At 32.4% G+C, this 13,928-nt stretch overlaps 1 protein-coding gene across 1 annotated transcript; it reads left to right on the top strand.

Annotated features, from left to right (window-relative positions):
* Positions 1–655: 655 nt before the first annotated feature.
* Positions 656–12,266, top strand: LOC115265503 (uncharacterized). The gene is made up of 4 exons (XM_062848639.1): positions 656–5,972; positions 6,029–6,242; positions 10,921–11,424; positions 11,494–12,266. The coding sequence occupies exons 1-4, from the start codon at positions 5,862–5,864 to the stop codon at positions 12,264–12,266; spliced, it is 1,602 nt and encodes a 533-aa protein (XP_062704623.1). The 5' UTR covers positions 656–5,861.
* The last annotated feature ends 1,662 nt before the right edge of the window (positions 12,267–13,928 follow it).

Genomic DNA, 13,928 nt, shown 5'->3' with positions numbered 1-13,928 from the left:
TCTAGTAAAACCAGAAATTATAGTTTTACCCAACGCTGGGCACCCGGAGGCCACGGAACTCCACAGGATCTCTGGCAGAAATGTCTTGTCCCTTGTGATTAAGGGTTAAAACAAGCTTATCAACTTTCCACTTTAATTTAGTTGTCTCTCAACCGATTCTTCTTTTTTCAAGTATGCAATTTAAATAGTATCTGGGATTGTAAGTATAATGAAATTGAATTCTACCTTATATTTTTAAGATCTATTTTCAGAAAATACTGTATCTTCCTATAAATATTTTAAAATCAGTATGCCTTCAAGAAAAGCATCTCCCGGATACATCATAGTATATGAACAGTCTTCTTGAATTTATCCTCAAGGTGTATTCGCTTCTTTTAAGTTTTTAAAAAACATAAAATAAATTCACAAAATACCGTATCTTCATATATATATATATATATATATATATATATATATATATATATATATATATATATATATATATATATATATATATATATATATATATATATATATATATATATATATATATATATATATATATATATATATATATATATATATATATATATATATATATATATATATATATATATATATATATATATATATATATATATATATATATATATATATATATATATATATATATATATATATCTTCAAAAGTTGGAATTTATATACGAGAAGTTCATTGGAACGTCACCACAAACACCAAACACGCCAAACGGAATCCTCTCTAAAATGTATTCAAGATCTAAATATTCATTCTAAGCTTTAAAGTTTCATGTAACAAAACTCTGATTTTCTGTGAGAAAATCTACGGAAGATCAAGTGTGTAAGTGTTTGCATTGTCCACTTAGAATCCGTACGCGCTGCATATTTTCTAGTGACACGCTTAGTTTACTCATAAACTATTCCTCTTTTAATGGTGAAAATTTCACCGGTTTTCGTACAACGAATCAAAAGATATACCAGAATGAAAATAAGACGAACAAAAAAATCTAGCACAAACGCCTTGAAAATTCAACATTTTCAAGCGCGACTATAGCAAAAAGCTTAAATATCGCCAAAACTATCATTTGTTACGCGCTCAAATGTTATTGATCATGACATGAGAAGATGTCCCCTGCCGATTGGAGTTCGTGTTCATGGAGAAATTTACTACGAATATCATGGCATGGCGGGTAGTCCTCCTTTGGACACCGTTTTAGTAACAACATGATGATCAACTCAAAATTGTACAAGATCTAAAGCCTCAGAAATCACTAGTAATTTTTAAAACACCGCAAAGGACCAAAGAAGATTTGGCTTGGATTCGAAAGTTGTCACTACAGTCGAAAGATTTTCAGAGGCAACGCAAAAATTGAGTAGTGTTTTTCAAAATAACTCTTTCATAGTCTCCAATATACTACATCCATTCAAACGCCCCCATTTCCATAACTGAAAAAAATACTGGTCAAAACGATTAGGAATCTAAGAAAGACAGGAAAACCGACTCCGGACACTGCACTATAAAATATGTTTCCAAAAAAGCTTGATACTACAAATTTTACAGTTAGACAACTTTTGAAGGAAGTTTACATTAGTAAAATTAAAAAATAAAAGTAATAATTTTAATGATATTTTTTCATGAAGGCGCTCTAAAATATGCATGTTTTGAAAGGTTGACATTTTCACAAGCCAGTTTATTCCAGAGATATTCGTGATTCCGTGTGTACGGATTCTAAATGGACATGATTTATGTTAAGGAGCATCCATTTAGTACGTCATGCACAATTTAGGACTTTTAGCCACTCTCCCCCATTCGTGCGAGGTTTTCGTATATTTGATATATTTTCCGAGCCCACCCTCCCCCTTATAAGCGTGACGTACTTTATGGATCCCCCCTTTCTTCTTCTATTTCCTTCCATTACTAATATCATCACTAAATGTGCTGCGATTGTTTCCTACGACGGATGTCACACAATTATGCAGCAATAATTACCGTAAAACTGGGTAACATTGATTAGCGGTGTAACTCACCTTGATTTTTGTCGTGGAATGTTCAAGATTTGATTTTTCCTGAAGAATAGTCAAGGTGATCAAAGGTTCCCCGCTGATCAATGTTACCCCGTTTTACGGTACTTCTCCCTATCAAGAATTCGATATAGATGGTAGAGAATAATGCGATAGGGTAGGTGTTCCAATATTCGCTGCCCCCAAGCAATTCTTATGGAGGGTGGTGAATACTGGAGCAGGAGTGGCAATACTGATTTATGGAGCTAAAATTTTATGAAAACTTTTTTATTCTTAATTTTTTTGAGTAAACTTAAAGCATCCAAAGCATCCAGCGTTTTCATATCATTTGGATGTGTTTTACTTTACAAAAAAATCATTCATATCGATCTATACAGCGAAAGGCTGAATAATACAGGGTGGCGAATACTGCTACATGGCGAATTCTCGAACACCAACCCTATATGGAATCATGCGATAGTGTGTGATAATGGCTTACGAGTAGATCAACAATGCAACACCGCACTGCCTAGTGCTATTCGAATCTTTGTCTCAGTCGGACTCGTGGTCGTGATTCTTCGCGCCGATAACAAAGTTACGGTTGTTTTTATTTCACAGTGCAAAAAATACGCGAATATTTTAAAGTTTTGATCATTTTCTTTAACATTAAATTAATTCAAGCGTGTCGATATCATAAAAAGTTTATTTTTTACAGAAAAAGATACAACTATTTTTAAAAGCTTAATCTCGGTTTATTTCTACCGAGATTTAGACAGCCGAACAGTACTCCGAAAGAATGAAAATGTTACTGGACATGGCCAACTTTCATCTAAAGAAAATAATTTTTGTCTAAAACAAAATTCCGTTGTAAACTTTTAAAACTCAAATATGGTTTTGTTGCATTTGATACTTTGGGCTGTTTGGTTGATGCTCAGGAACCAATGATAAAATTTTGTTTACTTTCGATAGCCTAAAAAATGTTGCGCAGTGTTTGTTATGAATTATTTTGGCTGATTACTTCTAATATTCCATGTCGTTTTAGCTGTTCTAAGTGCGTCGCTAATATAAAAAGTATTCGAAAAGAACGCTGAAATCAAACGTTGAACACAAAACGTTACTGCGTCCGAATAAAAAAACAGATATTTTTTTAATTGATTTCTAGTTCAAAAAAATTGTGTTTTAATAGTGAATTGTACAAAACAACATAAAAACACAATGCATGCCTGGTTTGGAATCTAGGAACAGATAGAAAATACTAAAATTTCTTACAAAACAACATTTTTGCACATTTTTCCAAACCTGCTTTTCAGAAACAACTCGAGAATTAAAATTCGAATTGTTATGACTTACAGAATACCATTTAAATCCAATCAGCAACTGAAGTTCTACATTTTAAGACTGAATTATTAAACACAAAAAAGTAGATTTATCACCCCACTTACGATTTGATTTGTTTTTATTGTTAAGTAAAGTTAAGTAAACCAGTTTATATAAGAAAAAAGCTTTTATATGGATTGTATCGTAAAATAATTAGCAATGTTTATGACGTTATATCTCAACACTGAATTAAATAAGTCTTTTTATTTCGGTTCTACTAGCAAATCTTTACGATTTAGTTAAATATGAGTCCAACATTTCTTTATTTTAGAATCTTAAGTATTATTGAAGTATGGATAGATTAATGCATGTCACAAAATAAAAATCTGATCAAAATTCGGTTTCTTAAAATATTTCCTCGCAATTAAATAGTTTGTAGCGAGTAAAATTTGTAATGAAAAAAATGTGGAAAAAACATCTTGTTGGGGATTACGCACACTTTATATATTACATAACACCGGTTTTCGAAATAGATATTTTCTATACAAAAAACATCATCAACTTATTATCGGACTGTAAAAAAAGCGTAAATTTAGTTCTTTGCTATAACTACTCCTCTATTATGTACATCGAATAATAAAAAAAGGTTTTTTCGCTTTGTATAATTTTAATTGACATCAACGTGATTAGATGGAACACCATCAAACTGAATACCTGAAAAATGCGTTATTTTCAGTGATTCGAAATACTTTAAAATTCAGAGGAAATTGTCCTTGGTGATCGTGAGAATTGTACCTATGTATGTATTTGCTTAATGAGCCGGATTTTTGTTTTTTCTTATACTTGCTTCCACATTTTTTTTGCAAATTAATTTTTTTGTGCCGAATTTTTAAAACATGTGTTTAGTTTTCGAGCAAAGCTCAAGTAAAATGACTATTTCTAGAAAGTTGCAGTTCGATTTCTTTTTCAATGATTTATACTATATTTCTAAACATCAAATTACTATTTTTGGGTATTTGGCATCTCAGTCTGATTTGGTCAATCAAAAACAACTATATGTTTTCTTAGTCCGACGTTTCGGTTCTTAAGGTCCAATAAATCAGACTGAGATGCCAAAAACCCAAAAATATTATCCAACGTACAGTCGATCATCCAGTTAACCGTTCAGCTATCGCGCGATCAGCCGTCCTCTGCAGCACCGCGCTGTTGCTGTGTACAACGAACGAGCTTTTTTAAGCGAGTTTTACACAATACAACAGCGCGATCAGCGAAAGGTTAAACATCAAATTACTTGTATGTTGAACCTAATCTTTTGAAGCCGTTTTCATCATTGCTAATAACTTTTCGATACAGTCCTTATACGAATGCTTTGCTCGGCAAAATTACAGTTTCTGTTTCTGAATCAGTAGTTGTACTTGAGTTCAAGTGTGCTTAGTAATAAGAATCCAAAGTGCCTAGAACTGAAATACAAAAAAAAATGTCATCGACCGAATGTCTCCACTCACCTGACTCATTTTGCTACGTCTGTGGAGAGTTTATAAGCTCCCGTGTGAAAAAGTGTTCAATTTCTGATGGAGCTAAATTAAGACAAGCATACCAAGAATATTTTGGCCTGGAAATCAAAAACCAAGACAAATATTGGGTTCCACATTTCGTTTGTCAGAGTTGTGCTGTTGGATTGCTTAGTAGGTTTTAGATAAATTGACAATTTTATTAGTAACAATATTTCAAACGCGCGTAATTTGTTGGAGTTCTGATAAACCGAACTATTTGCCATTTTGAATAATTTCCACTGTTTTTATCCGTAAATTGCCGGAAAACAATTTCCGTATGTGTTGTGGGTACGAATTTCTTCTACAGAATGTTAGTAATATAGTTCACAATTAATTGGGATGAACAACTTTCTTATCAGTTAGGTCTAGTATGTTTGCCACCATCGATGGTTTTCATATGGTAAATAGTTCGGTTTAGCAGAACCCTGACCAATTGCTTTTGAAAACAACTCTATTTTAAAGCCGTAGGTCGTACTTTAGCCCTACTATACAATTCACTATTTGAAAAGTAGAGATGCTTTCAGCCATCTAAATAATGAATTTATTTAAAAATTCTTTCTACTAGAATTAGTATAAACCTCTTTTATATAGTGGCTATGGATTTTAGGTAGGACTGAAATACGACTTGACAGAAAAGGCCGTCTTCAAAAGCAATTATGCCCTGTTGAAATTTTGATACCGCATTTGAGCTTTCTAGCTTATTTTTCAATAGAAACAAAAAAAAATATAATATGTTTTCTCTTCAAAGAACCAGCAAAAGATAGATCAGCAAGGTTGAAATTTGACAGGCCAAGAATTTGGAGTCAGCCAACTAGCCATCAAAATGACTGTTATTTTTGTTTGGCAAAAATCTTTCGCGGGAGGAACTTAAATATTTATCCAAATATTCCTTCATCACAAGCTCCAACCCTGTATGCTGGACCAAGCGGATCTGGTCTAAGTCGCACAAATGTCTCTGCAACTGGTGATGCTCGAAGGGTTTCAACTTCAGATATGGAAGAACAACAAGTGGCAGCAGCTGAACAGATCGTCGATCATACTTCAGAAAACGTTGCATCAAGTGTTAATCAGAAATTACGGCCTGTTGACAATGGCAAACCAGAGGTAAATTACTAAATGTGCTTGAAAAGCTTTAGCTAAATTTCTGTTCACTTTTTCAGATGCTTTGGCGATCTGATGACTGCAATCATCATCCAGATGATTTTTGTTACATTTGTGGTTACTTTATTACCAGGACAACAACCAAACATACATTGCGAAAAGATACCAAGTTATATGAAGCATACAAGCAATATTTCAACATCGAAGTCGAACATCAAGATAAACAGTGGGTGCCACATTATGCCTGTCATAATTGCACAAGACGGTTGCATGGTACAGTATTTAATTTAGAATGATTTTTTTATCTATACAATACTGCCATTCTAAGCGTATCTGTACCATGTTGTTTTTCAACGAGGTTGACCCATTCGCTCTAACAAAAACAATATTTTAAAATCAATGTCAGAAAGATACATAACGTTATTGTGCTATATTAAGCTATGAAACCTGATGAAAACAAAAATCCAATTAATTTTAAATGGCTTTGTAACTGAGAAAAATGCTACTTGCATTGAATTCAACATAGTTCAGATATGCTTAAAAGGGCAGAATAGACGTTCTATAACTTATTCATATGTTTACGTTTTACTGCTTTTTCTAACAAATGGTTGTGTCAGAAATCTGTTTTTATTTCACTCGAAAAATTTCTGGTATTTGAACCAAAAACAAAACAGTAGTTGGGTCTATGATGATGAATGGACCAATTTCGTTGATTCCAACACTTAGTCATAATAGAAGCCTCTTTTATATATAAAGTAGCCAATTTTATACAGCCAAGTTGTGATTCGCTGAAAGCTTTACTCATCTAATTTTCAAAAAACGACATAGAAGCATGAAATAACTAGCACATTTATTTTATAAATTAACTTTTATGAGCAAAAGATTCTGATCTTGGTGGACCATTGCTGCTTATGGTTGGACCAAATAAATGATCATGGATGAACCAACGAAACATGAAGACATTTTTTCGACTAACCTTTTCTTATTCCTTGTGAATCGCAGCGAAAATTGGACTTCAGGTCAGCATTGTCGTTCCGAAACGAATCGGTGTTGCAAGAAGTGATAACCAATTAATGTACGAGGCTTTCGGTTGGCCAAACGATCGGTAGCGGGCCGCAGATACCGCGCACGGAATCCGGATATGATATTAAAATGATGAAACTTCGGGAGCCTCGGTGTACTGGGCGAATTTCAGGACGAGCAGCTATCCATACGGTCGGGGCGCGATGGCAAAGGCTCTGTTATTTGATATAATGTACGTAGAGATCAAATATTTGCAATTTCAAAACTCTTCCACTTCATTTTGAGACCGACGAACGTTTTGAAATTGACATCGCGCGCAAAGAAAACTGTAAACAAACTAAGCCGGACCTAGTAACCAACGGTGTAATGGTTTGGTCCAACCAAGATTACACCGTTTCGGTATTTTCATAAATAAACTGCATTCAAAAATATTTCGGGGAAACGGTCCATTCGGGGAAACGGTTCATTCGGGGAATCGTTTTTCGAGGGAAAAACTTTCGGAGAAACTTCTTTCGGGGTACTGGTTTTCGGACAAATGTCGGTCAACCGCCAAAGAAGGTTAGATATTTTTGCAATAGAATAACGAAAAAAGATCAGGAAATGAAAAAGAATTTCTATGTTCTCGATGCTACAAACTGAGCATTTTTGGTGCTCCACTAGGGCTTCTAGAAAGCCTTTCTAAAACCATTAATAATTTAAATATTTGGCGGTAATTTAATTAAAACCGATGTGATTTCAATGAAGAAAGAGTCATATTTTGTCATTAGTGAGAGTGTAGTTTGAGTTTTTAAGAAAACAATACATTATTTTGGGTTTTCAAAATTGGTCCAACCATGATCAGTTTTTGGACTGGCCCATTCATCATCATCTACCCTACTTCTAATGTATTTTCCAACAATACCACAAAGAAGTCAAGATGCATGCTCTCGGTTTTTACAAGGCAGCCATTTTTTTAATTCTCTCATATATGTCTTTATTTTTTTTTTAAGATAATTTTTAATCTTTCACAGAAATGTCTTCTTGAGTGCTACTAGAGAATTGTTGAGGAATTCTTCCTGAGATTTCTTAGAAAATTTTACATACTTAGTTTCGACTGTATACACTTTGAAGATGAATGCAATTGAATTCCTAAAGTAACTTTGATGTTCTGCACACCGCAAATTTTTAGCTGCCTTGTATTTGATTGGGCCGATTTTTTGGTTGTGATAAGTTTCAGGTAAAGCTAACTTCCATCCTAAACTCAGCAAAATTAATTGAAAGGCAACCCAGAGATTTCGGTGGGTGTAAAGTGATTGCCACTGGAGTTCCGAAGAAAACCACCAGGGTGATGTTTCAATGAAAGAGAATTATTGTATGAAAGAGGAATAAAATGAAATGTAACATGGGTCATTCCATACCAAATCGACAAATCGATTGGCACATGATATTCCAAGTAATGTTCAAAGTAATTTCAGCAGGTCGGAAATGGCTTATAATGGCCTCAGCTCGATTTGTAACACTCGGAGATTATCCGTTCAACCTACACACTATTTTTAAATTTTGATTATTTTTGAAAAAAATCCGTAAATCGCATTACGTATTTACTGATTTCTGATCAGCCAGGAATCATACCGCTTATCTTTTTATGTCTCTAAAAAGGTTTTTCTGTGTAGAATCTGATAAAAATAATCTCAATATGGTTTTCCTGACATTTCTCTCAAATTTATACGTTTTAATCCGATTTTGATAGATATCTCAAGAACACCCCTTTTATTTCTCGATTTTTCAATTTTAAAAGATTTTTCTGAGAGTTTCCCACTTTTTTCGCTTATTTGTACAGAGTAAAATAAGTATAACCTTCGTGGGATATTGTAAAAGTTGGGTTTCGAGTTATCAGAAAAATTAGCTCCTATTGAATAATATTCAGTTGTTTACTTATAATAGTCATTTATTGCGTTTAACTGTTTCAAAATCAGAATCCCTTACATATATAGATGACAGTAGTCTAAAAAACAGACCAATAAATAAAAAACAATATAAATATAAATATTTTCATCATGAAGAAATCTTCGTTATTAGAGAAAAGTTATAGGATCAGCGTACCATTAAAAATCTTACGCGCCTAAATTTATCCTAACCGTAAACAGACTGTTACGGCACCGATTAATTCAGTTCATTTTAACATCATGGGTGCTCACTCCTGAAAAAAAGTACAAAAAAGACAAAACAACAGTTGAAACTTTGCCTTCAGTAGGACTAAACTGGGAGCACCATGTTGAAAGGTAGGAACTGTACCGTGTAGGCACCAAACTCTGCGCAAAACCCACTAAGCTCAAAAGTTTTTCTTCCAATACAAATTGTTTAAGAGTTCCAAAATTAACTAAATTTTCTCCCAATTACTGTTTTTTCTAGTTGACGTTACATCTAAAAATAGTGCTGAAAAGCATGAAGTCTGATGAATATTTGTCTATAATCAACTAAAAATTGACCAAAATGTCACTTAAGCCACTATGTATCTGGGGGCCCCTCAATTGAAACAGATAGTTCACAATACTGACTTTTATTTCTACTTTATCTACGGTAGAACTATAAGCACAACATCTTATTAATGTTTATCATTGTTCTATCTATGCCAGTTCATTATAGGAGTCCGTTGGGACTGTTCAGCGATTACAGGCAGTGTAGCTCAGAGGAGAATCAATGTACAATTACGACTAGAGCGTTTGTTCGAATGGTTGGGTGGAGGATGGAAAACATTTCTTTATGGTGATTTCAAAGACTAAACATTTGTCATGTATTAGAGTGAATTTTTGATAAGATCTAGAGTCTAGACCAACAGGTGCTCCTCTCACATGTTGGTCTAGTAAGTTGAAAATTCAATCCCACAACAATATCAAACTTGTTTAGGGTAGTATATTAATTATATTGATTAAATGTTTATGTAATTTAGTTTTTTTACTATTACGAATGATATGCTCGATAGGTGATATAATATATGTAATACATGACGATAATAATATTAACCAATGAATGTCATACTGTAGGTTCACATTTCCCTAAATACTCGAAGCACTACTTTAAAATTGTCTATCGTTGTTAATACAAATATTACTCTGTACAAAGAAGCGGAAAAGATGGGAAACTGTCAAAAAAATCTTTTAAAATTAAAAAATCGACAAAAAAGAGGGGTGTTTTTGAGAAATCTTTCAAAATAGGATTAAAACACATAAATGATAGATAAATTTCAAGAAATCCGTGTTGTGATTATTTCTATCAGATTCTACGCAGAAAAAGCTTTTTAGGGACATAAAAAGATAAACAGAGTGACTTCTGGCTGACCAGATATGAGTGAATGCATATTGCGTTTTACGAGATTTTTTCAAAAATAATTAAAAATTCAAATTTTGTTGTGGATTGAACGAATGATCTCCGAGTGTTAGAAATCGAGCTGAGAGTTTTTTAAGGCAGGCTCTATTCAACTAGAATATATAAATTAGTATTTGAAAGATTAGTGGCAAAAACATATGAAAAATTTGTCGATTTGACATGGAATGACCCACATTTTATTTGGATGAATACAAAATGTATCAAGTATCGTAAAACTTTAGTATGGTAAAACATGTATTTTCAACGCAATATGGTATATCAAGATAAGCACTTCAGGTTTGAAATATTTTTGGGAGAAAAGGTATTATTTATTAGTCATTTTAGAAATTTGTAAAACTTAAATCTTCTCTGAGCAGCATTACCATTTTTAAATATTTCTATGTGTTGTATTATAGATTTACTCAGGAAAGAATGAAAACTATTTCATACTTGTCATAACAAAATCTTGTACAATTTTTATACCATCAAAAACTGTTAGCAGAATGTTTATGTTATATTTACTATTTATTGATTCCTTTTAAATTCTCAATTATTCAAATACAAATATTCAAACAAATTTCAGGTTGGTACCAAGGAGAAAACAGATTAATGGAATTTGCTGTGCCTCGGATTTGGCATTCACCTTCAAATCATCAAACCGACTGTTATTTTTGTGTTGTGAATTTGGCTAGTGGTCAAAAAAAGTCAACTTACCCTGATATCCCTTCATCACGTGCGCCAATTCCACATTCCGCTGAACGCCCCATACCTCAACGTACCTGTGAAACGGCTGTTAGTACCACTACAATATCGACAGTTAGTGGAAGTTCTGTCCCAAGTAGTGAGTCTTTACAACTTCAAGGAGGAGTGCTCAATATTCCACATTATCCGAATCAAACGGAAATAAATGATTTGATTCGTGACCTTGCACTCCCTAAAAACAAAAGCGAATTATTGTTATCTAGGCTGAAGCAATGGAGTTTGCTGGATGAATCCGTCAGAATAACATCCCAGAGAACTCGCGATGAAGAGTTTTCCTCCTATTACACCAGCGAAGATGGAATTTGCTTTTGTAGAGATATCGAGGGTGGGTATTTCTATCTATTCGGATGACAACAGCATCAAAACGAAGAAAACTGTATCTCTTTTTTTGCAGGTCTATTTTCTGAAATCGGCATTCCATTGATTGTAAGAGACTGGCGGCTCTTTATTGATGGCTCTTCAAAAAGTTTGAAGGTTGTGCTACTGCACAACCGCGTAAAAAGCGAGCAGTACCCATCTCTACCCATTGCACACTCCATTCTCCTGAAAGAAAGTTATGCCACAACAAAATTGTTATTCAACAAAATTCAGTATGAAAAATTTGGTTGGGAGGTAATAGGCGACTTTAAAATGATTGGTTTCCTAATTGGATTACAAGGAGGGTATACTAAATTCCCTTGTTTCCTGTGCCTGTGGGACAGCAGAGACACAGAGAACCACTATAAAATTAAAAATTGGGAAATCAGAGCCCAATACAAAATCGGCGAAAAAAATGTTAAAAACGATCCAGTAGTGAACATGGAAAAAATTTTAATGCCACCTCTTCATATAAAACTTGGTTTGATTAAGCAATTCGTGAAAGCATTGAATAAGGATTCGGAATCATTTAAGTTTATAACAAAACTGTTTCCGAAACTTTCCGAGGCAAAAATAACTGCCGGTGTTTTTACAGGACCACAAGTAAAAAAACTTATAAAATCGGAATCGTTTCCGAAATTATTGAATGAGAAAGAAAAGGCAGCCTGGAAAAGCTTTCGAGATATAGTTCAAGGATTTTTAGGGAATAATCGTGATCCAAGATATGAGGCCATAGTACATGAACTGATGAAAAATTTTGGGGTGTCGAATGTCACTAAAGGTGCACATTCTTCATTCTCATTTGGATAAATTTAAAGAAAATATGGGTGTATACTCAGAGGAACAAGGCGAACGTTTTCATCAAGATATAAAACATATGGAGCAACGATATCAGTGCCAAGCAACATCGAAAATGATGGGTGATTATGTGTGGAGTCTCATGCGAGACACAACAACGGAGTATACGCGTCAACCTATTTCGAAATTGCATTTTTAAGTATATTATAGTATGTTATTTTTCAAATAAAAATGTGTGCAAAATGTGTATATTCGAAATATATTTCCTAAAATGTCTCATTCGCATCCAAATAGCTACATTACTGGGAAGAAATCACTTAAGATATATATATATATATATATATATATATATATATATATATATATATATATATATATTATATATAGCCAAGGGCTGAAAATCTCGATAATAAAGAAAAAAAATATATATATATATATATATATATATATATATATATTTATACAGGGGGTAGACAAAATGTTTGAGATAGGCAAATTTTATTCGTCTCAAAAAATTTTCAATGAGCTATAACTTTTTGGTTATTATGGTTCATCAAAAATTCTCAAATTTTCACTGCGATTTGTCCCAGCTAAACTATAATTTGTACAAAATTGGGCTTTGCCGGCTAACCCTACATTAAGTTAGAGCAATTTCAGCAAAATGCTTCTTTTCTGAGAGCTATTTTTAAAAGTGTTATATCTCAGGGTATAGTTAACGTAATTTAACGAAACTTTGAACATTCATTATTAATATCTTGATCTTTGAAAAACATTTGACTCAACTGAATTTTTTACACAAGAAGGAAAGTTAAAGCGATTGAAATATTTTTTTCAATATATACAACCAAAGCAAAATTTTTGACATCGTATGAAAATTTATGAAAGTGATTTTTGTTTACTTGAAAAGCCTCCAATACATCTTAATATAAATATATTTGAAACGTAAGTAACAAAACGGCCATCCATAATATAGAAAAGGTAATGCAAATATGTCAAAATCGTATAATGTTTAGAAATTCTCACTTGAAAATTAAATCCGCTTTAACTTTCTTTCTTATAAAAAAAATTCAGATAAGTCAAATGTTTTTCAAAGACCAATAAATTAGTAATGAATGTTCAAAATTTCGTTAAATTACGTTAACTGTACCTTGAGATATAACACTTTTAAAAACAGCTCTCAGAAAAGAAGCATTTTGCTGAAATTGCTCTTACTCAATGTAGGGTTAACCAACAAAACCCAAACCTGTACAAATTATAGTTTACTAGCTGGACAAATTGCAGTGAAAATTTGAGAATTTTTGATAAACTACGCAAAAAGTTACAGTTCATTGAACATTATTTGAGACAAAAAAATTTTGCCTATCCCAAACATTTTGTCTACCCCCTGTATATACACATATATATATATATATATATATATATATATATATATATATATATATATATATATATATATATATATATATATATATATATATATATATATATATATATATATATATATATATATATATATATATATATATATATATATATATATATATATATATATATATATATATATATATATTTATTTGGACACCGTCTAAGATATTCCTATCAAACAGTGAATATTGCTTCTTATTCTATTCTTAAATATAGTTTTGCTAATACTAAAATCATACATATAATAAT

The sequence above is a fragment of the Aedes albopictus genome, chromosome 2, assembly GCF_035046485.1.
Source record: "Aedes albopictus strain Foshan chromosome 2, AalbF5, whole genome shotgun sequence".
NCBI lineage: Eukaryota > Metazoa > Arthropoda > Insecta > Diptera > Culicidae > Aedes > Aedes albopictus.
This window is presented reverse-complemented; position numbering and strand designations above follow the sequence as displayed.

Bases quoted from the DNA above. Each gene is read 5' to 3' on its own strand.
- LOC115265503 (XM_062848639.1), top strand. From the start codon at position 5,862: ATGGAAGAACAACAAGTGGCAGCAGCTGAACAGATCGTCGATCATACT. The intron at 5,973-6,028 runs GTAAATTACTAA...TCACTTTTTCAG, and splicing joins TTGACAATGGCAAACCAGAG to ATGCTTTGGCGATCTGATGA. The intron at 11,425-11,493 runs GTGGGTATTTCT...CTTTTTTTGCAG, and splicing joins CTTTTGTAGAGATATCGAGG to GTCTATTTTCTGAAATCGGC.